Genomic DNA, 24,256 nt, shown 5'->3' with positions numbered 1-24,256 from the left:
GACAGACATGCTCTGATTTCTTGTATAACATTTAAGTATTGAGTTGAATAATAAGAGTTGATGTTGAAGGAATGGTTAGAAAGAGAAAAAAGAAAACAAAAAAAAAGTTGAAGCAAAATCTAAATATATATGCACTGGATTTCCCCATAATATTACTTATGGTAATAAGCAGGAACATCTAAGGAATAAACACAGTAACGCCTTTTGGGTTGCCTGGCAACAAGGTAGCAGGAATTGAGTTGGGGAGGCTCCCTAGGAAAAGGACTGTGCCCCACAAATTACGGGATGAAAGAGAAGGTCTCCAAGTGTTGACAGCAGGTATTTCCCAAAATTCCCCTAAACAACTGGCACCTAAGCTTAGAGTACTTGCTCCCAAACCAAAACATTTATTTAGGTGTTCCAGCAGCTGCTGCCCCTCTCTATCACCAGCACCACCTCTAGCTGGCAGAGTTCCACCCAAAGAAGGAGGGTAAGTAAGGAGGTCTCTATACCATGGCTAGTACAAAGCTGACTGCCCAAAATCAACCAGTGGTAAAGCATCCAGGAAGCAACTGGCTATAAAAGCCACTCGCAAGAGTGTGCCCTCTACTGCAGGGGTGAAAAAACCTCATCATTACAGGCCTGGTACTGTGGCACTCGGTGAAATCAGATGTTATCAGAAGTTCACTAAACTGATTCGCAAACCTCCCTTCCGGCATCTGGTGCAACAAATTGCTCAGGACTTAAAAACAGATTGGCACTTCCAAAGTGCAGCTATTGGTGCTTTGCAAGAAGTAAGTGAGGCCTATCTTGTTGGCCTTTCTGAAGACACCAACTTGTGCACTATCCATGCCAAATGAGTAACAATGACGCTAACGGACATCAAGCTAGCATACTACATATGCAGAGAATGTGCTTAAGAACCCACTATGGGCCGGGCGCGGTGGCTCACGCCTGTAATCGCAGCACTTTGGGAGGCCGAGGCGCAGATCACGAAGTCAGGAGATCGAGACCATCCGGGCTAACACGGTGAAACCCCGTCTCTACTAAAAATACAAAAAATTAGCCGAGCATGGTGGAGGGTGCCTGTAGTCCCAGCTACTCAGGAGGCTGAGACAGGAGAACGGCGTGAACCTGGGAGGCAGAGCTTGCAGTGAGCCGAGATTGCACCACTGCACTCCAGCCTGGGTGACAGAGCAAGACTCCGTCTCAAAAAAAAAAAAGAACCCACTATGTTGGGAACCATTTCATTCTCAGAAACAAAAATATTCTCTTCTTGTTATTGGTAGTTCTGAATATTAGATTTTTTTTCCCCATGGAGTCAAAAGGCACCTAAGCATATGATTGCAAGTGGAAAAATAGGGGACAGAAATCAAGTATTTGTAGTTTTTCCATTTTCATGCGTGTGTGAATTTTTACTATAACTGCAGGGATATAAAGAAGCCCGTCAGGCTGGGTGCAGTGGCACACGCCTGTAATCCCAGCATTTTGGGAGGCCGAGGTGGGCGGATCACCTGAGGTCAGGAGTTCGAGGCCAGCCTAGCTAACATGGTGAAACCCCGTTTCTACTAAAAATACAAAAAAATTAGCCTGGCGTGGAGGTGCGTGCCTGTAATCCCAGCTACTCAGGAGGGTGAGGCAGGAGAATCACTTGAACCTGGGAGGCCGAGGTTGCAGTGAACTGAGATCATCCATTGCACTCCACCTTGGGCAACAAGAGTGAAACCCCATCTCAAAAAAAAAAGCCTGTTAAATTTTTCTGGCAATGCCAGCATTTGGATTTTTAAAAAATAATTAAATTTCTTATTGATGGCAAAAAAAATTCATTATATATATCATGTAAAGAAGCTTTCATACTTGTCCCCTTTTTTTAAAAAAAGAAGAGGTGGGGGAAAAAAGGAACAATGGATGGGGATCTCTCTGCTACAGCTCAGACCCACGGTGCAGCCAGATGCAGCCTGGCCGTGGCATGTCTCTAAAGAATGCTGAATGCTTAGAGAACCAGGACCCATACACCTGTAGATCCTTCTCCCTGTTAGTTCCACTCACACCAATATTCACCCGTCTTTTGCTCAAAAGTACTAATACTCATTAGAATAAACAATAACAAACTGCATCACCTCCTTTAGTCATGCAGTAATCTAGTGACAGAAAAAGAATTCTCTATGTTGGCTCAGTGAAGTGAAGAAAACCACCATACAGGTATTTAATACATTTTGAATGTGATTATCCCTTTTCCAGGAAAGGAAGACACTAATTTTGTTAGAACTCCTGAAGTTAACACACACTAGAATGATGTTATCCCTTTTAATGACCCTACCTCTCTCTCCCACAGATCCCTTAACCATCTCAACACATATTCGGATAGCACATAAAATTGTAAACCACTCTCTACTCTGGCTATGTAGCTGCTAAGAATGCCCAAGCTCTTTTCCTTTGTAGTGAGTCACTAGGCATTTCTCCGCACAGGTTCTTCTCCCTTGACTGGGCTTCCTTTTATGCTTGCAGGGCTGCCCCATCCGTGAAATCAAGACAGACCACATAATAAACTATGAATGTTCAAAGATCTAAATGTTCTATGTTACCTGCTTCTCCTGCCAAGTCAGGGTAGTCTCTTGAATTCTCAGCTCCAGGCTTCACGAACTAGAGATATAGAAAGAGATAATAAATACAAACAAGTATAGTTACATTTTTTTTTTTTTTTTTGAGACGGAGTCTTGCTCTGTCACCCAGGCTGGAGTGCAGTGGCATGATCCCGGCTCACTGCAACCTCTGCCTCCTGGGTTCAAGCCATTCTCCTGGCTCAGTCACCCCAGTAGCTGGGATTACAGGGGCATACCACCATGCCCAGCTAATTTTTCTATTTTTAGTAAAGACGAGGTTTCACCATGTTGGCTAGGCTGGTCTCAAACTCCTGACCTCGTGATCCGCCCACCTCGGCCTCCCAAAGTGCTGGGATTACAGGCGTGAGCCACCGCGCCCAACCAAGTATAGTTACATTTTCTATACAATAAAAATCTATTCATTCACTACTCATTCAAACAAAAAACACATTATTAGACTCTAATAATAAATAATATAAAATCCTTGCCCTCAGAGTGCTTCCAGTCTAACCTAAGACAGATAGTTACACTACAGTGTCAGAAGCACAGAATGTCTTGACAGAGACATCTACCCAGACTTGGAGGGAGGACAAGAAAGGCTTCCCAGAGAAACTGCCATTTAAATTAAGTTCTTATGGATGAGTAGCAGTTAGCAAAGTGAAAGAGAAGGAAATTTTGGAGTAAAGGTCTAGAAGTGAGAGAATACAGCAGTTTTTTTCTCGTGGAAGAACTGTAAATAATTTGTATGACATAGGTTAAAACACAAAGTGGAAAGTGTTAAGGATGGCTGGGTGTGGTGGCTCCCGCCTGCAATTCCAGTACTTTGGGAGGCTGAGGTGGGAGGATCACTGAGGTCAGGAGTTCAAGACCAGCCTGGCCAACATGGTAAAACCCTGTCTCTACTAAAAATACAAAAATTAGCCAGGCATGGCGGTACACACCTGTGATCCCAGCTCCTCAGGAGGCTGAGGCAGAAGAATCACTCGAACCAGGAGGCAGAGGTTGCAGTGAGCCGAGATAGTGCCACTGCACTCCAGCCTGGATGACAGAATGAAACTCTGTCTCCAAAAATAAAATAAAATAAAATAAAAGTGATATGAACATAAAAGTAACTTAGGTCCAAACAATGATAACAACTAATATTTATTGGGCGCTTACTGTGGTATGCATTGTGTTAAGCATTTCACATGTATTTACTCATTTAATCCTCACAACCATCCTAAAAGGTAGGTTCCATGCATTACAGATAAGAAAACTAGGACACAGAGAGATAAACAACTAACCCAGAGGCATAGAGCTAATAAGTAATGGAGCTGAAAGTTTAGTCTAGCTCTGGAGCCAACTCACAAGGGACCCTTTAAGCCCTGCAATGCTGGTCTGGGCTTTATCCTGAAGACAGTGTTTTTGTTTGTTTGTTTTTTGAGACAAGGTCTTGCTCTGTCACCCAGGCTGGAGTGCAGTGGTATGATCACAACTTACTGCAGCCTCAACCACCCTGACTCAAGCAATCCTCCCACCTCAGCTCCCTTTGCACCCACAGTAGCTGGGACTACAGGCGCACACCACCACGCTAAGTTAATTTTTGTATTTTTTGTAGAGATGGGGTATTGCCATGTTGCCCAGGCTGGTCTCAAATTCCTGGGCTCAAGTGATGCTCCTGCCTCAGCTTCCAAAGTGCTGCAATTACAGGTGTGAGCCACCATGCCCAGATGACAATGTTTTTTAAAATGAGACTGGAATAAAACAACAATCAGATACCACTATTAATTAGAATGGCAAAAATCCAAAACACTGACATCGAATGCTGGCAAGGATATGGAGCAATAGGAAGTTCGGCAATTTCTTACAAAACTAAACATGTACAGGCTGGGCATGGTGGCACACATCTGTAATCCCAGCACTTTAGGAAGCCGAGGTGGGTGGATCATTTGAGGTCAGGAATTCGAGACCAGCCTGGTCAACATGATGAAACCTTGTCTCTACTAAAAATACAAAAATTAGCCGGTCGTGGTGGCCAGCACCTATAATCCCAGCTACTCGGGAGGCTGAGACAGGAAAACTCAGGAGGCAGAGGCTGCAGTGAGCCGAGATTGTGCCATTGCACTCCAGCCTGGGCAACAGAGCAAGACTCAGTTTCAATAAATAAATAAATAAAGCAAAAATAAAGCACACACAATACACGTATGAATTAGCAATAGCACTCCTTGGCATTTACCCAAAGGAGTTGAAAAATTATGTCCATATAAAAACCTACAAATGGATGTTTTTTGTTGTTGTTTTGTTTTGTTGAGATGGAGTCTCACTCTGTTGCCCAGGCTGGAGTGCAGTGGTGTGATCACAGCTCACTGCAGCTTCAACTTCCCGGGCTCAAGCAATCCTCCCACCTCAGCCTCCTGAGTAGCTGAGATCACAGGTGCTCATAATCATCCCTGGCTAATTTTTAAGTTTTTTTGTAGAGATGGATCTCACTATGTTGCCTAGGCTGATCTCAAACTCCTGGGCTCAAGCAATCCTCCTGCCTCAGCTTCTCAAAGTGCTGGGATTACAGTCATGAGCCACTATGATGGAACCACACAGATGTTTATATTAGCTTTATTCATAACTGTAAAAACTTGGAAGCAATCAAGATGTCCTTCAGGAGGTAAAAGGATAAACTGTGGTACATCCAAACAATGGAATATTATTCAGTGCTAAAAAGAAATGAGCTATCAAGCTATGAGAAAACATGGAAGAACCTTAAATACATACCATATTACATGAAAGAAGCCAATCTTAAAAGACTACAAACTATGATTCCAAGTAAATGACACTCTGGAAAAGGTAAAATTTATAGAGACAGTAAAAAGATCAGTGGTTGCCAGGAGGTGGTGGGAGAAAAGGATGAATATGTGGAACACAGAGGATATTTAAGGCAGTGAAACTATTCTGTATGATCCTATAATACTGGATACAGGTCATTACACATTTTTCAAAATCCATAGAATGTACAACACCAAGAGTGAACACTAAAGTAAATTATGGTCTCTGGGTGATAATGATGTGTTAATGTATGTTCATCGATCATAACAAATGTATCACTCTGGGTGTGCCCTTGCTGATAGTGGGAGAGGCTGTATATGGAGGGATAGGGGAAACACATGGGAAATCTCTGCACCTTGTACTCAATTTTGCTGTAAACCTAAAATTTCTCTTAAAAAGTCTATTTTTAAAAAGAGAAAGAGACTGGGATGACGAGACTTGCATCGTAGATCATCCTAGACACAATGTGGGAAATGATGAAAGGAGCATGGCAGGAGGCAGCGAGACCAACTAGCATAATTCTGAAACAGGCCAGGTGAGGGCTAAGACAGAAGCAAAAAAGAAAGAAATAGACCTCAGAAATACAAGGGAAGTAAAATCTACTGAACTTGATGACTGATTAGGTAAGATGTAGTGCTTTGCTTGTGAGTGGTCACATTAAAGAGAAATGGCTTTGAATATTCTTTTGACTGCAAACCAAAATAAAATACATTTTACAACACAACCCAGTACACGCATATATACATACACAAGTGAAGCAAAACTTTCATGAAATATTTATTCTTGTTATTTCAAGGTAGGATACCAACAGGACTTGTTTCCCGAGCCTCAGTCACTACTGATCACCCTGCTGATCAAAAAAGGATGTGACAAATAAACCAGCTGAAATCAGCTAAGACCAAGATGGCAATGCAAGCAACCTCTAGTTGCCCTCATTGCTCATTATATGCAAATTATAACACATTTACATAAGACACAACCACCAGCAGCATGACAATTTAACTATTATGCTGTGGCAATGCCTCAGAAGTTATCTTATATGACTCTGGGGACTCCCTGCCCCTTTTCCAGAAAGTTCATGAATAACCCACTCCTTTTAACAGTGGGTATAAATATAGCTGTCCAGCAATCCAATGGGCTACTCTGGGCTGCTCTGCCTATGGGACAGCCCTGCTCTGTCTATGGAGCAGCCATTTTGCTGTACCTCGTTGTTCTAACTTGCTTTCTTTCACTGTTGGCTCACTCTAAATGAAGCCGAGAACCCTCCCAAGATAAGCCCCGATTTGTGGGCTTGCTGGCATCAATATTTTCTGTTCTATTTCAATTTTTAATTCTAAGACAACCTTCTAAATTGAGTTCACGACTCACTAATGGGTCACAAAAGTTTGAAACATGATATGTGACTTAAATGCCACATTTCATTGCATAGTACCAAAACACTTAATGTGTTCCTAACTCTGACCCATCCCAATTCTTCTCCATAATTCTTCAATTACAGAAACCTTTTTAAGGTTTAAGCCAGAATTAATCTAGCACATTAAAGGTCAGAAGTCAGAATAATAGTAACCCTTTGAAGGCAAGGGGTCAGTGGCTGGAAGAGGCCACAAGAGGGCCTTCTGAGGTGCTAGCAATGTTCTATTTATATTTTATTTTTTCATAAAAGAAATTCAAAAACAAAAGACAAAAGTACCACAAACTTTATAATAAAAACAGCAATCCTGTTTCACTACTCTGCACCCAGTAGTCTTATTTGCTCCCAAAACATCCAATTTCAATTCTTTCAGATATTTCTTATTAGAAACTGACATGTTTCTAAATATTCTTATACTACTATTTCTTTCTTCATCGATGTAAGAAGTCATATCATAATCTCTTATAAGGACCAATGAGGATCAGGCCTTTTCTGCCACCCCACATATACGTTAGTTTACATATCTCTTACCCTCCTTACATAGCAGAATCACAATTTGGTGTTAATTTAATTCTCAGTGTTTGCCTTATTAAGTACATTTTTTTCAACTGCTGGGCCAGTTGTCTACTTACGATTCCATTTCCTTACTGTACAATTTTTAGGATTTTTTTTTCTGGAGTTAAATTCATATCCTAATGAATTGTTTTAAGGCAAACACCCTTGCTACCATCACCCAGATCAAGAAATAGAACTTTGCCCTCCACCCCAGAAACTCCTCCACGTACTCTGTCCCAATCTCAATCCCCACTCTACCCCCAAAGTAATTACTATCCCAATTCTTACAGTAATTACACTTTTGGAATATTTCATACTTTTATCACCCAAATATGCATCCAAAGACATTCTAGTTTAGTCTTGCCCATTTATTAAAAAAAAAAAAAAAAAGTTTAGTCTTGCCCATTTATTTATTTAATTCTCTTTTAATCTACAGGCTTCCCTCTACTACTTTCTTTTCCTTTCAAATACAGTAAGATGTGTCTGTTGAAGAACCAAAGCATTTGACCTACAATTTCCCAGAGTCTGGATTTTGCAGATTGCATACTCATGTAGTTGAACGTGTACTTCTGTTCTCTGTATTTCCTGTAAATTGGCAACTGGATCCAAAATTTGATTGTACATTCTATCCCTTTGACAAAACTACAGGTGGTAGTGTATTCTTTCATTAGGAAGCATATATCTGATTGTTTCTCTGTGTTGTTAGCAGCAGAGACTAGGTCCAGGGATTCTCAAACTTCTTAGTCTCAGGACCCCTTTACACTCTTCAGGATTATTGGAAATGCCAAAGAGCTTTTGATTATGAAGGTTATATCTACCAATAGCTATCATAATGGAACTTAAAACTAAAGACATTTTAAAAGATTTTCCAATTCATCAAAAACAATAAATCCATTACATGTTAACATAAATAATTTCTATGAAAAATAATTATATTTTCCAAAATAAAGTGAGAAGAATGGCATTGTTTAGCATTTCTGCAATTCTCTTTAATTCAGGAGACAGCTGAATTCCCATATCTGCTTCTTCATTCAAACTTTAGCATTATGTTGTTTCAGTTGAAGTCTATGAAGTACATCATGTGACCTAACACAGACATGTAGTTGGAAAAGGGAAGAGTATTGGAATTGTGGATATTCTTTTTTTTTTTTAAAGATAGGTTCTTGCTCTGTCACCCAGGCTGCAGTACAGTGGCATGAACATAGCTCCCTGCAGACTCGAACTCCTGGACTAGAGCAATCCTCCTGCCTCAGCCTCCTGAGTAGCTGGTACTACAGGCAGGCACTACTGCACCCGGATAATTTTTCTATCTTTTGTAGAGACGGGGTCTTGCCATGTTGCCCAGACCGGTCTCAAACTCCTGGGCTCAAGTAAGCCTTCAACCTCAGCCTCCCCAACAACTGAGTGTGGACCTTCCTTTTTTTTTCTCTTGAGACAGGAGGTTTCTTTTTTTTTTTTGACTGAGTCTCACACTGTGGCTGAGGCTGAAGTGCAGCGGCACAATCTCAGCTCAATGCAACCTCCACCTCCTGGGTTCAAGTGATTCTCCTGCCTCAGCCTCTCGAGTAGCTGGGATTACAGGCATCCACCACCACGCCTGGCTAATTTTTGTATTTTTAATAAAAACGGGGTTTCACGGTTTTGCCATGTTGACCAGGCTGGTCTCGAATTTCTGACCTCAGGTAATCCACCCTCCTCGGCTTCTCAAAGTGCTGGGATTACAGGCATGAGCCACCACGCCCAGCCAAGTGGAGGTTTCTTTTTTTCTTTTCTTTTCTTTTTTGAAACGGAGTTTCACTCTTGTTGCCCAAGCTGGAGTGCAATGGGCGATCTCGGCTCCCTGCAACCTCCGCCTCCCGGGTTCATGCGATTCTCCTGCCTCAGCCTCCTGAGTAGCCGGGATTATAGGTGCGTGCCACCATACCCGACTAATTTTTTGTATTTTTAGTAGAAACGGAGTTTCATCACGTTAGCCAGGCTGGTCTCAAACTCCTAACCTCGGGTGATCAGCCCACCTCGGCCTCCCAAAGTGCTGGGATTACAGGCGTGAGCCACTGCCCCTGGGCCGAGGTTTCTTAAAAGTTAGCTGGAATGTAGAATTTGAAACCGTATCAATGAACTCTTCATACTCCGTTATAATAAAATCTTGTATTTGAATGGATCTCTTACTGATCCATTCAATGGATCCATAAATGAGTGGATTATTATTTAAAGAATGCAGAACATCATTGGTTTTTTGGAAAAATAGCGGCTCCATGAGTTATACAGCCCTTTCAAATTTTGACTTTATATAATTCCAAAAACTTACCTTTGTTAATATTACCTATCCCGTTAAAAAACAAAAAAACAACTTTTAAGTAGTAGGAAGGTATCAAGCAGATACAAGTTTTCTAAAATTCCAATTTTCACTTGAAAGCCCAAATTTTATCTTTAGAAACAAACACTTCAGTTGTTTTCCTTGAAGTGATTGCTGACTTCATTCATTTTTGAGAAAATGTCTGTAAAATACTCAAGTATGAATTAACCATCACATGTGTGCCATTTGTTCTCTCAAGTAAAACATGTTTCATGAAAAAAGTAGTTGGTTTAGCTCATAATGCAAATCATCTCTTAAGGGTTGAGATTCAATAAAATTAACAAATGTTTTCTGCTTCATCGAGGTCTTAAGTGAAAATTAGTGCTTTTCTTTTTCCTGTGAATGCATAAGTGCATGACAAATACAGTGACTACTAGTTTGGTGCCAGTGCTTTGATTCATGCTAAGATGCCAACAGTGTTACCCACCATTACTTTTGCACCATCAGTGTAAATGTCAACATACAATGAAAATGGCAAACAATATCTTAGTGTTATTATGAATAGTCTTGATCTTTCAGGTCCCCTCAAAGGGTCTCAGAGACTACCCCGAGGACTCCACAAACCATATTTTGAGAACCCCTGCTAGATCAATTCATTGGCAGCTGTCAAAAATGATGGTAATGTTCTGTCATTTCTTTTTCAGTTATTACTTAAATACGTTTATAGAAGACACTACTCCTCATCTACTATTTAATTATCCAGTGATACAGTTCATACAGGAAAACAATAAACATATGATTGTTTCCCTTTGTCAATTTTCAAGACAATGAGTAGGTTCCCTGTTATCCTCCAAAGACTATAATTAGTTGATTTTTAAAATATTATCACAAACTCATGTTTACACATACTTGATGGGTTTTTTTTCTTAATTTTTGATTTTTATTTTTTTAGTAGAGACGAGGTTTCACCATGTTGCCCAGGCTGGTTTCAAACTCCTGGGCTTAATTAAGCCTCGGCCTCCCAAAGTGCTAGGATTACAGGCATGAGCCACCATGCCCAGCCTGATGGGTTTTAATCAGCTGCAATTACTATCTTTTTTAAAGCTCAAATTTTCTCAGCTTTGGTAAGTGAGAACTACAGGTTGGCTCCTGAATCCTTTCGGCATCACTCAGGTAGGCTTTGATAACTTTCTTGCAATTAGGAGTGACAAAATATTCTAGACTCACGTTGTACATTTCCTGCCCTATGTGGAATAAGCAATTTCTGCAACCAGCCATTTCTTCTAGTAGAAAAAGAATTTTAAGATCACAATGGTATGGATGTAACAGATTTGGTCATTATTTCTAAGCTTCTTCAGTGGACAGAGCCAGAAAAATATTTAAAGATGAAATATTAATTAAAGTTTATACTAATACTTTTTCAGAATTATAGAATTTTTTACCTACTCTCTTCTGTATTACATCTGTATCTCTTTTCTTCTCCACCAAGAATCTTAATTCTCAAGCACCAAGGGATGAAGTAGAATTCTATTTATTTATGTATTTTAAGCCATGTTACACACATAATAATCTCATAACAATACTAATGCTAATGCTCAGTAACATAATTACTGAGTTTAATTTGCCTAACTCATGTATTTCATTTGCTTTTTATATGCCTAACTCCAACTCTAATATACTCACCTCTAAAATCTCTCCTAAAACCATAGTCCACATAGTCAAAATGTTTTTTTCTAGAGACCTCCCTCCTGGAACCACCCAGAACATATTCCGAACTGAGTCATTGCACAGATGCCATCCTGGGGCTTTTCTCACTATTCTATGTTACCCTGTTTCCAGGATCCAGTATCTTCTTCCTTGGTTTACTTCACCATTTTGGTGGACACATTCATTCTCTAATTAGCTTTATGAGTAGGGATGTGTAAAAAGTTAATTTTTTAGTGCTTACATTAAAAAATTTTTTTCTACCCCCAAATTTGGATTATTTATTAGGGAATAGAATTCTAGGATAAAAAATTTTACTTAAGAATTTTGAAACCATTATTCTGTCATTTGTAGCTTCCAAGGTTTCTGTTGAGAAATCTAATGCTACGGTTCTGATATTTCATGATAATGTGCCTTGATATGAGTTTTCTTTTTATTCATTGGATTGGCTTTTCAAACTGAAAAATTCAGTTTGGAAAATTCTCTATTATTTCTCTGATAATTTCCTAGCTTCTGTGTTCTCGGTTCTTTTTCTAGAACTCATTAACTAGATATTGGATCTTTTTTATTAGTCATTTAATTTTATTTTCTTTCCTAATACCCATTTCTTTGTTCTTGCTCCATTTTCCAGATTTCCTTTACGTTATCTTCTATTGAATATTTTGTTTTGGTCAAAACATGTTTAATTTCCTAAGAGCTCTTTCCTATGTCTTTTTTTTTTTAAATAGCATTCAGTTCTTTTTTCAGAGATGTAGTATTTTCACTTATCTCCCTGAGGTTGTTACAGTTTAGGTTTTCTTTTGTTCCCTAAGTGTCTTCTGATCCCTCTTCCAAATTTTTTCCTTAGTATTTTGTTGTTTTTGAGTGGGGGGTTGAGGTTGTATTGTTGGAAATTTTCCTTGAATATCTGGTGATCCTTGGCTATTTGTTCATAATTAAAACAATTAAAAGCCTGAAGGAAGCTCTCTGCATGAATGAAGCTTATCAACTGCTGATCTTCACCACAAGATGATGGAGTAGCAAGCTGGCTTTTCTCTGGAGCCATTTCAAATAATTTTCCAAATCTCTGCCAGGAAGGTAGTATATGTGTGACTACCAGTGTTGCTTCTCACAGCTAGGAAGTACTACTACCCTTTAGCATGCAGAATTCAATTTAATTCCCTTTTTTTCAACTTGGGCCTAACAGCTCAGATGATTCTAGAGCCTCTTCATCTGTTCAGTTTCCCCAGAGAAAAAGGCTCTAATACTCTGCTAAGAAAAGGTAAAGTCACCTGGTGATAAAAGACATCTTGGGACCTAACTGTTCCTTAGAATAGTCTTTTTCTTCTTTCCCACCCTACCTGGCACCTAGTATATCCAAGTTTTGGGCCTTCTGGAGTTCTGCTGGGAGACTCAACCAGTATAACCCCTCTTCAGGAACTTAGGTAGTGGTCCCTCTGCTCTGAGTCAGTGACCACTTCTCCATCAACTTTAGAATCTTCCAAAAATTTTCCACTATCTCTCAGCTATTGTTTCCTTTCCTACTCACTTTGCCCTTGTGGATTAATATCATTTTCTTTCCTTATTGTTGCTTTAGTGGGATATGGAAAGCACCAACAGAGATAAATTCATGTTCTCAATCTGCCATGTTTAACCAGATATCTCAAATAATCTTATTTAAACTACTGGTTTATTCTTTTCTCCTCCAGATTAGACATTTCTTTAAAACACGAACTTTGTTTTTTTCATTTTTGCATCTCTAGCATATAACCCATAGAATATTTACTGAATATATGTTTCAATGATAAATTATAACAGTAATATACAGTAGAGATGGCATGGAAAGAGCACAAGATTTTAAGAAAGGCAGTTCCAAAACTTAAAAGCTGCACCAAAATAAAGTACTTAGCCCCGCTGAGCCTCAGAGTCAGATAATTGAATGGATATAAAAATCCATTACATGGTGAGAATTAAATAATGTAATATTTTTCAAACTGAAATTTGAACTTATTAGATTATGACCAAATCAATTTAGTAGGTTGTGAGCAGCACTTTTTTTTTTTTTTTTTTGAGACAGAGTCTCCTCCCATTACCCAGGCTGGAGTGTGGTGGCTCAAACAGGGCTCACTGCAGCCTCGACTTCCCAGGCTCAGGTGATCCTCCCAGCTAAGCCTCCCGAGTGGTTGGGACTATAGGTGTGCGCCACTAAGCCCAGCTAATTTTTTGTATTTTTAGTAGAGATGGGGTTTTGCCAATATCACCCAGGCTGTTCTCAAATCCTGGGCTCAAGAGATACACCCGCCGCAGCCTCCTAAAGTGCTGAGATTTGAGGCATGAGCTACCACATCCAGCCAAGCAGCAATTTTTTTTTTTTTTTTTTTTAAGATATACCTTAGGGGCCGGGCGCGGTGGCTCAAGCCTGTAATCCCAGCACTTTGGGAGGCCGAGGTGGGCGGATCACGAGGTCAGGAGATCGAGACCATCCTGGCTAACACGGTGAAACCCCGTCTCTACTAAAAATACAAAAAATTAGCCGGGCGTGGTGGCGGGCGCCTGTAATCCCAGCTACTCGGGAGGCTGAGGCAGGAGAATGGCGTGAACCCGGGAGGCGGAGCTTGCAGTGAGCCGAGATCGCGCCACTGCACTCCAGCCTGGGTGACAGAGAAAGACTCCGTCTCAAAAAAAAAAAAAAAAAAAAAGATATACCGCCACTCCCCCCGGTGACAGAGAAAGACTCCGTCTCAAAAAAAAAAAAAAAAAAAAAGATATACCTTAGGGATACCAAGAGTTCACCACATGTAATAAGCGTTGTTTTAACAAATTGTTTCAGTTGTTACAAATAAGTTTTGTATGTGTGTACTGGATTGTGATGTAAAATGTATTTCATGAAATTACCACACATAAAAGTACTAGAAAACTGAAGTGCTAGGCCGGGCGCAGTGGCTCACGCTTGTAATCCCAGCACTTTGGGAGGCCGAGGCGGGCGGATCACGAGGTCAGGAGATCGAGACCACGGTGAAACCCCGTCTCTACTAAAAATACAAAAAAATTAGCCGGGCGTGGTGGCGGGCGCCTGTAGTCCCAGCTACTCGGAGAGGCTGAGGCAGGAGAATGGCGTGAACCCGGGAGGCGGAGCTTGCAGTGAGCCGAGATCGCGCCACTGCACTCCAGCCTGGGCGACAGAGCGAGACTCCGTCTCAAAAAAAAAAAAAAAACAAAAACAAAACAAAAAAAAAACTGAAGTGCTAAATTATATGTTCTGACTATAAGGGCACCAGAATTTCAAAAAAGGTGACCAGTGTAACTTAGAGTAGTCTGAGGAAGTTTTAAGAAGGTATGGGACTTAGACTAGTTCTTGAAACATAAAATTTAAGTAGATGAAAAGAGGGTATATCAGGAGATAGGCAGCATAAGTGAAGAGGCTTGCTGTCAGCCAGATAGCAGCTGTGACTTAGTTGTGTTAAAACCTGTTGACGGCCAGGTGCGGTGGCGCACGCCTGTAATCCCAACACTTTGGGAGTCCAAGGCGGGTGGATCACGAGATCTGGAAGTTAAGACCATCCTGGCTAACACGGTGAAACTCCGTATCTACTAAAAAATACAGAAAATTAGCCGGATGTGGTAGTGGGCGCCTGTAGTCCCAGCTACTCAGGAGGCTGAGGCAGGAGAATGGCGTGAATCCAGGAGGAGGAGCTTGCAGTGAGCCGAGATCGCGCCACTGCATTCCAGCCTGGGCGACAGAGCAAGAATCTGTGTCAAAAAATAAAATAAATAAAAATACAAAAAGTAGCTGGGCATGGTGGCACACACCTGTAATCCCACCTACTTGGGAGGCTGAGCAGAAGAATCACTTGAACCTGGGAGGCAGAGGTTGCAGTGAGCTGAGATTGCCCCACTGCGCTCCAGACTGGGGGACAGAGTGAGACTCTGTCTCAAAAAATAAAAATAAAAATAAAGTATTATGATAAATTATAACAGTAATATATGGTAGAAATGAAACCCATCTAGTAGTAAGTAGTGAGACCCTGTCTCTACAAAAAAAAATTTTTTTTAATTAGCCAGGTATGGTAGCATGCCTGTAGTCCTAGCTACGCGGGAGGATCGCTAGAGTCCAGGAGTTCAAGGCTGCAGTGAGCTATGATTGCACCACTGCATTCCCTTCTGGTTGACAGAGCAAAACCCTGCCTTCCAAAAAAAAAAAGTGTTACAGTGTTGTCTGGTCAATATTTCTCTCTCCTCCATCAAACTCTGCCCCAAGGTGCAGAAGACCAGACCCATAGGAAAGTACACTGGCCAAATAGGCACATCATTAATGGCACTACCCAAACTCCTCACCACTTTCCTCTGGACTGTAACACCTCCCCAACCTCTACCTCCCAAGTTGAGGAAAAAGGAATACATCTATTTCCCAAAGGTTTAGACAACTGTGCTTTTCCATACAGCACATATAATCAGGCATTGAGCAGCCAGAGGAAGGTTTGACTGCATTAATACCTTACTTCGAAAGATCTTACTGTCCACCTGTGTTAGAAGCCTCCCCTTCTGCGAAACACTAGGATGATGTCCTTCTGCTTCATAAGGATTGGTCCACTTTTCCATTTACATGGATATTTCTCGTTTTTGTTGAGACAAGGACTGACTCTATGGCCCAGGCTGAGGCGCAGCTGCGTGATCTCAGCTCACTGCAACCTCCATCTCTCAGGCTCAAGCAATCCTCCCACCTCAGCCTCCCGAATAGCTGGCGTATGCTACCATGCCCGGCTAATGTTTGTATTTTTAGTAGAGATGGGGTTTCACCATGTTGGCCAGGCTGGTCTCGAAATCTTGACCTCAGGTGATCCACCCGCCTTGGCCTCCCAAAGTGCTGGGATTACAGGCGTGAGCCACCGGCCTCGGCCTATTTACATGTTGGACTGAATTAGGTATGCTCAGCCCACTGGTAAAATAATAAACATTTTAGGGCTGTTTTCTCAGAAATAGAACTCTCCCTAGAACTCTTTCACAAAGCATATCTATTTAGTACTGTTCAACTAACATTCACTGAGGGTCTTCAGGCATCAGGAACGTTCAGGGCGAGGGGCACAGCAGTGAATAAGCCAGGTACTCGGTCTAGAGGAGCTGCCATGCTAAGGGGGCGCGCAGACGCATACGAGCTTCGGTACTGCCCGGTACTGCAGAGCACAGTTTAAGTGCAGGACAGAGGTAAGCACAGTGCAAGGCTCTAGGGGAAAGTCAGGAGGATCCGAGGCGTCCTGGAGAAGATCCGATCTGAACGGATCCTTTCAGGATGCACAAAAGTTAACAGGTGAAGATACACGGTACAAACAACAGAAGCAAAGCAACAGAGGTATCAGACAACTGCGTCCGGGGAGAAACGAAAGGCAGTTTGGCATTAAGGAGCATGCGGGCGATGAGGGGAAAACGGCCGTGGGAGCCTGCGGCGTCCGGGTCCCAAGCAGTCACTGGAGGGACAGAGGGAAGCCGGAATCTGCCACTCGGGCCGGGCGCTGGGCATCAGGAGCGTTTCTCCTCGCCATCCACATCTGGAGCTGTCTCTACGAGGGCTCCTGTGGGGGCTGCTCCTGGGAGGGCCGAGCAGGCGGCATTCGCGACCTGCCTCCCTCCGGGGCAAGCCAGCCCACACACCTTGGGACTCCGCTCAGAATCTAAAGAGGTGAGATCCTTGGATTATCTCGGGGCTGCTTCTTGAACTCTGACCAGAAGAAAAGGGAAGGAGGAAGCAGAAGGCCGCAGGAACCAGCCCGAGACGCTATGACCCCAGAGATTCCGCAGATTACACGCCACCAAGTCGCCACGCCGATGCCCCACGCGCGGAGCAGCAGAAGCTAGGAGACCGGAGGGACAGAGAAACCCAGGCACCGACCGCCCCCGAGCCTCAGCGGGCCAGCCGGGCCGCTGCTCGGTTTACCTTGGTCATGCCAACCCCCACCACGAACACCCGGCGCAGGGGCGCAGGCTCCCACTGGGAAGAGGACATGGCTGCACCAGTGCGGGACCGGGGCGGGCGCCGCGGACGACTGCCGGCCCTGACAGGCGGAGACTGCACCAGAGCTCCCTGAGGCCCGAAGGCAGGGCCGCTGGCGGCAACACAGGCGCGTGAGAGTGCGCGTGCGTGGGGGGAGGAGGAGGGGGCGGGGCGCGGGCGGGGCGCGTCCTGTGGGGCGGGGAGAGTTCTCTAGCCCTTAGGCAGCCGAAGCCCTAATTTGCGGACTTGGGCGTGGAACCGAGTCAGCCCGTTCCCATCTCTGATCCTGTGCTTAGGTTCTGTACGGTGAGCGGGAGTAGGCTTGCAGTGGGGCCTAAGACTGAGAGGAGGGGTTGGCCGGAAAGCGGACTCATGAAAGGTGACCCTGAGGAGAGCCGTTGGGGTTCGTGTTGGAATTGGCCTGTGTCCTGTTAGCGGTGGCAGTTGAGAGTGAATTCATGAATTAAAACTCACAGAACACCAAGAAAGCGGGGATGGGCAGGATCTCACACATGGATACAATGTCTAAATCAAAAAACCCAGGCTCCGTTACCAACTGCCTGACCTTCTTTTTTAATCTTGTGAACAAAAGTTCTCCGAAAAGGAATTTGGAAGACAGAGACTTTATTCCAGCAAACCGGGGAGAAACAGCCTTCCATGTTTATTTGTTTGTTTGTTTATTTGAGACCTGAGTCTCGCTCTGTCGCCCAGGCTGGAGTGCAATGCCGCGAACTCGGCTCACTGCAACCTCCGCCTCCCGGGTTCAAGCAATCCTCCTGCCTCAGCCTCCCGAGTATCTGGGATTACAGGCGCGCACCACCACGCCCCGCTAATTTTTGTATTTTTAGTAGAGATGGGGTTTCGCCATGTTGGCCAGGCTGGTCTGGAACTCCTGACCTCAGGTGATCTACCCACCTTGGCCTCCCAAAGTGCTGGGATTACAAGCGTGAGCCACCGCGCCCGGCCCCCAGGTTTATTTTATCTTATGTAAAAATGCAGATTCATTGAGCTAGATGAATGCATAAGTGACTATTTCTCTACCCCCCTCTCACATGTGAAGGCTGATCAAAGACTCAGAAGAATGCAACCGTTTGCCTCTTATCTACCCACATCTTTTTTAAATTTATTCATCCTTCCCCAATATCTGCCCCTTCCGCTAAAAACTGAAGCCCTCAAAATCATCTTTGGAGAAAGGCACGGACCTGTCTCCAAAGATGATGCACGTCCTTAAACTTGGCAAAATTAACTTCTAAATTAATTGAGATCTGTTTCATATACTTTTTGGTTTGCAGTATCAGCATTTAGAAAGGCTCTCCTAGAAGATTCTAAGGATTGCTTCTTGGCCATTTGGCTAAGATCAAGTTTAGGAGATTCTAAGAAGCCCCCTCTGCTAAGTAAAGAACTACTGAGCTAGGACTAGACCAACTTAGTAAAATCTGCTGTGCTCAGTGATGCACGCCTCCCATCTGCTCAGGAGGCTTCGGCAGAAGGATCACTTGAGCCTGAGAATTCAAGGCTACAAATGTGCTATGATTACCCCTCTGAATAGCCACTGCAGTCCAGCCTGGGCAACATACCAAGACCATGTCTCTAAAAAAACAAAACGAAACAAAAAAAAAAAAAAAAAAAAGAAAGAAAAACAAGCACAAGTCAGGGCACTGACGTGTACAGTTGTTTCTCAAAACTGATGGACTGACAAGACAGCAATATGATTGGTAGATCAGACAAAGTTACCAACCTAATAGAACAACAAGTCCTAAGGTCAAGATTAATTGTTATGTAACAAATGCTGGCTGTCAACTGGATATTGCTTTCAAAATAAGAGTCCATAGAGGGGATAGATAGTAACATAAAAGGTATTTGTTAATACCGAAAAGACTGAGAAAAAACACTTCCCTTTCCAATGTGAAGGACTACATAAGCCAGACATTTCCCACTATAAAACACAGACTTTTCTAAGTCATTGGTTGTGGGGCTCTGGGGTAGCCTGAGCTGTTTGTCCCACACCAATATGCTTCAAAACTTTATTAAAAATGTTTGGATCCCCATGAAGCCCTATTATACCCAAGTTTATCAGGAGATTTGAGTAGGAATGGGGTTGATGAACCTCATCATTTATAAAATCAGGAGTACTGATACAATAAGTAAAATAGTGAAAGCTTCTGCACCTGCTTATGGTCATCACTAACCAGCTTCACTTAGCGTGCACATGAAATGAAACATTAGTCGACCTGTGAATTTAAGCAAGCTATGTTAGAAAGGAACCTGGTAAATCACTGTACACTTACATAAGTACCACTTACTTTGTGGCATGAATAAGTGCACCAAAAAAAAAACACCCAGAAATGCCAGATAAAATACAACAAATATCCTTTTAAGCTGGGTGTGGTGGTACACGACTGTAATCCCATGTACTTGAGGAGCTGAGGCAGAAAGGCTGCTTGAGTCCAGGAGTTCAAGGCTGCAATGAGCTATGATTATGCCTGTGAATAGCCACTGCGCTCCAGCCTGGACAGCATAGTGAGACCTTTTCTGTAAAAACAAAAAGACAAAAAGCAGCAAGGCACAGTGGCTCATGCCTGTAATCCCAGCACTTTGGGAGGCCAAAATGGGAGAACTGATTGAGCCCAAGAATTCAAGACCAACTTGGGCAACATAGCTCCCTATCTCTAAAAAAAAGAAGAAAAACAAGAAAAATCTTTTTAAATGGGTGGAGGCCAGGCATGGGGGCTCACACCTGTAATCCCAGCACTTTGGGAGGCTGAGGTGGGAGGATCACTTGAGGCCAGGAGTTTGAAACCAGCCTGGGCAACATAGGGAGACCTCTGTCTCTACAAAAAATTTAACAATGAGCTGAGTATGGTGGCCCACTCCTGTAGTCCCAGCTACTCGGAAGGCTGAGACAGGAGGATCCCCTGAGCCCAGGAGTCTGAGGTTGTAGTGAACTGATGGCACCACTGTGCTCCAACGTGGGCAACAGAGTGAGACCCTGCCTCAATAAAATAGAATACAATAAATGCATGGAATATGGAGGAGGGAGGGTTTTTCTTTTAATCTTATACCCAACTATAGTTTGTATGTTTTGTTTTTGCTTCTTTTTTTTTAGACAGAATCTCACTCTGTTGCCCAGGGTGGAGTGCAGTTGTGTGATCTTGGCTCACTACAAACTCCACCTCCTGGGTTCAAGCGATTCTTGTGCCTCAGCCTCCTGAGTAGCTGGGATTACAGGCGCCCACCACCACGCCTGGCTAATTTTTGTATTTTTAGTAGAGACAGGGTTTCACCATGTTGGCTAGGCTGGTCTTAAACTCCTGACCTCAGGTGACCCACCCACCTCAGCCTCCTAAAGTACAGGGATTACCGGCATGAGCCACCAGGCCTGGCTAGTTTGTATGTTTTGATTTTGTGTATATATTAGTTTTATTTTTATTTTTGCTAAGGCATGTTTTTAATTTTTGTCATTGTGCTTTATTTTCATTTTCATTATTTATTTTGAGTAAGTTATACTTCAAACATCAAGATTCAAAAAGTATAAAAGGGGCCAGGCATGCTGGTTCACACCTGTAATGCCAGCACTTTGGAAGGCCAAGGTGGGCAAATCACTTGAGCTCAGGAATTCGAGACCAACCTTGGCAACATGGCAAAACCCCATCTCTACAAGAAATACAAAAATTAGCCAATGTTGTGGCATGTACCTGTGGTCCTAGCTACTCAGGAGGGTGAGGTGGGAGGATCACCTGAGCCCGGGAGGCAGAAGCTACAGTGAGCCAAGATACTGCCACTGCACACTCCAATCTGGGCAACAACAACCTCCCATGTCCAAAAAAGTGTAACAGGTCAAACTGTAAAATTTGTCTCTCTTACCCCTATTCCCAGCCTCTCAGTTCTTCTCCCCTATCCTTCCAAAGCTATTTTATGTAAATACAATCAAATATACACATGCATACTGTTATCCCCTTTGTTAACACAAATTTTTGTTTTCTTTATTATTTCTTTTAATAGAGGTGGGGTTTTGCTACGTTGGCTAGGTTGGTCTTGAACTCCTGGCCTCAAGCAATCCTCCTGCCTCGGCCAAATTTTAGCTTTCTTTACACACTATTCTGCATTTTGACTTGTTTCATATACCAATAGATTTTGAAGATTGTTTCATATCAATGCATAAACGTTTCCTGTGTTTTGTTATAGCTGCATAGTATTCAGATTATCGATGTACTTTTTTTTTTTTCTTAAGTAGAGATAGGGGCTTGCTATGTTTCCCAGGCTGCTTTCAAACTCCTGGCTTCCAGTGACGGACCTGCCTTGGCCTTCCGAAGTGTTGGAATAATAGGGCGAGCCACCACACACAGCCCCATAATTTATTTAACCAACCCTCTATTGATGGATATTAAGACTGTGATATAGGCCGGGCGCGGTGGCTCACGCTTGTAATCCCAGCACTTTGGGAGGCTGAGGCAGGCGGATCACGAGGTCAGGAGATCGAGACCACAGTGAAACCCCGTCTCTACTAAAAATACAAAAAAATTAGCCGGGCGTGGTGGCGGGCGCCTGTAGTCTCAGCTACTCGGAGAGGCTGAGGCAGGAGAATGGCGTGAACCTGGGAGGCGGAGCTTGCAGTGAGCCGAGACTGCGCCACTGCACTCCAACCTGGGCGACAGAGCGAGACACCGTCTCAAAAAAAAAAAAAAAAGACTGTGATATAGTTTGGGTGTTTGACCCCTCCAAATCTCATGTTGAAATATGATTCCCAATGTTGGAGGTGGGCCCTGTTGGGAGGTGATTGGATCATAGCGACAGATCCCTTGTGAATGGTTTAGCGCCATCCCCTTGGTGATAAACTGGGACCTCCCCACCTCATTTTCTTGTTCCTATTCTCGCCATGTGACATGCTGGATCCCTGTCACCTTCAGCCATGATTGTAAGCTTCCTGAGGCCTCACCAGAAGCACATGCCAGCACCATGTGCTTCCAATCTTTTGCTATTATAAACAATGCTGCAATGTACAGCCATGAACACATGTCATTTCACAGCTGTGTGGATTTATCTGTAGGTTAAATTTTTTAAATTGGAATTTCTGGGGCAATGAGCTTGTGCATTTATAATTTTGATATAAATTACCAGTTGCTTTTCATTTAAAGATATTCACATCAGCAGTGTGTATATGCTGTGTTTAAAACTAATAGAGTAAACTTTTTTTTTGAGACAGGGTTTCGCTCATTGCCCAGCCTGGAGTGCAGTGGTGCAATCTCAGCTCACTGAACCTGTGCCTTCTGAGTTCAAGTGATTCTCCTGCTTCAGCCTCCCAAGTAGCTGGGATTACAGGCGCCCGCCACCATGCCCAGCTAATTTTTTTGTATGTTTAATAGAGACAGAGTTTCATCATGTTGGCCAGGCTTGTCTCAAACTCCTGACTATTGCGGGATCTGGCCAGCAGCCCGCAATGCAACGGGGCTCTCTCTTTGTTCCCAGGCGGATCGGCAGGTTGAGAAATAATAGACACACACAAGATAGTGAAAGCTGGGTCCAGGAGAGTCACCGCCTTCTGGTCCCATGGTGCCAACAATGCACTGGATATACCAGCATTTATTAGTAAGTTTAGTGAGGGCGGGGGTAGGTTAGTGAGGGATTTAGGGTCATTTGATTATGAGGTGAGATGGTCACATGGGGATGAAGTAATTCTTTAACATAACATTTGTATGTAGAAGTACAGTACATTTGTATGTAGAAGTACAGTATACAGAGATAAGAATTTACAGTATAGTGTGTGCATCAGTAATTTCTAACTGAGCCTTCCAACAGAAACACAATCTTTCCATAACCTATGATTAGCAAGATATTAATCAGCAGTAACAATTGCAACAAAAGCTGGTTACAAACAATCCATGGAAATAGGACATGAAGCTAGACAATGGTTAGACCAGAAATTCTCAGAAGGGAGTATGCCTTAACCCTAAAGAGGCCTAGAAGAGCCGTGGCAAGATGAGGGCGTTATAGCCCTATCTTATCCATGTGGACAGGCACCCCCCATGCGTCCGTTTATAGGCTCTCCACAAGGGTCGCATTCCATTCCCAGAGTTATGAACATCTGCTTTTCTGGGATAGGGAATCTCAGTGATGTGAAACCTCCCTGACAGCATGTCCATTCATAGGCTCTCTGCAGGGGGAAGCACATCAAGCACTGTTGGCTCGTTCTGGCAGTCCCACCTGGCATTGTCTTTACACAATCCTGCACGCGATTTTGTATTTACAATAATCAGGAGCATTTCATCTTTTATTCCGTAGCAATAGTTTCAGGGGGTCTCCCTACATTTACCCATGTAACGACAAACATGCAGATGTACCCCTGGAGCCTGAAAGGAAAGTAGAAGAAGGAAACAAATAAACTACCCAATCAGGACTCAGTTATTTTCAGCCAACTGGGACTGAAATGTAAATCCTTTATTTGCATATGTAGACCTATTTGAGAGCTAGAGAGGAAACTTCCTGTTTAAGCCAGTTCCCCTCTACTCCAGAATGTGGCACAATTTACACCAGAGGCAGTGTCTCCCCAATCTGCAGATTGCTTTTGGTTTTTAAGAAAATAGGCCATCTTGTCCCAGCTGCCGGGGAGACTGAGACAGAAGAGTGGAGTGAACCCGGGAGGCGGAGCTTGCAGTGAGCTGAGATCATGCCACTGCACTCCAGCCTGGGTGACAGAGCAAGACTCCATCTCAAAAAAAAAAAAAAAGGCTGGTCATGGCTCACACCTATAACCACACTTCACGAGGCCAAATCACGGATCACCTCAGGTCAAATCTGAGCCAAGGCTGGGCGCGGTGGCTCATGCCTGTAATCCCAGCACTTTGGGAGGCCGAGGCGGGCAGATCATGAGGCCAAGAGATCAAGACCATCCTGGCCAACATGGTGAAACCCCGTCTCTACTAAAAATACAAAAATTACCTGGGCAT

At 43.1% G+C, this 24,256-nt stretch overlaps 1 protein-coding gene and 1 pseudogene across 2 annotated transcripts in view; one reads left to right on the top strand and one right to left on the bottom strand.

Annotated features, from left to right (window-relative positions):
* SCP2 (sterol carrier protein 2) overlaps window positions 1-20,043 on the bottom strand; it is a 132,274-nt gene extending 112,231 nt beyond the window's left edge. The window contains exons 1-2 of one of the 2 annotated variants that reach the window (XM_058430899.1): window positions 19,616-20,043; window positions 2,565-2,622 (exon numbers count right to left, since the gene is read on the bottom strand). In XM_058430899.1, coding sequence (XP_058286882.1) covers window positions 2,565-2,622; window positions 19,616-19,723 — 166 coding nt within the window. In that variant the 5' untranslated portion in view covers window positions 19,724-20,043. Of the gene's footprint in view, window positions 1-2,564; window positions 2,623-17,255; window positions 17,446-19,615 lie in introns of those variants that run through there. The other variant, XM_032137115.2, reaches the window with a different exon arrangement.
* On the top strand, window positions 18,265-19,675 carry LOC116457730 (ATP synthase subunit ATP5MJ, mitochondrial-like; annotated as a pseudogene).
* Window positions 20,044-24,256: the final 4,213 nt, after the last annotated feature.

Source organism: Hylobates moloch, unplaced genomic scaffold (genome assembly GCF_009828535.3).
Source record: "Hylobates moloch isolate HMO894 unplaced genomic scaffold, HMol_V3 SCAFFOLD_18, whole genome shotgun sequence".
In the NCBI taxonomy this organism is placed as follows: domain Eukaryota; kingdom Metazoa; phylum Chordata; class Mammalia; order Primates; family Hylobatidae; genus Hylobates; species Hylobates moloch.
Note: the sequence above shows the minus strand (reverse complement) of the source record. Positions and strands in the feature narration are given on the sequence as shown.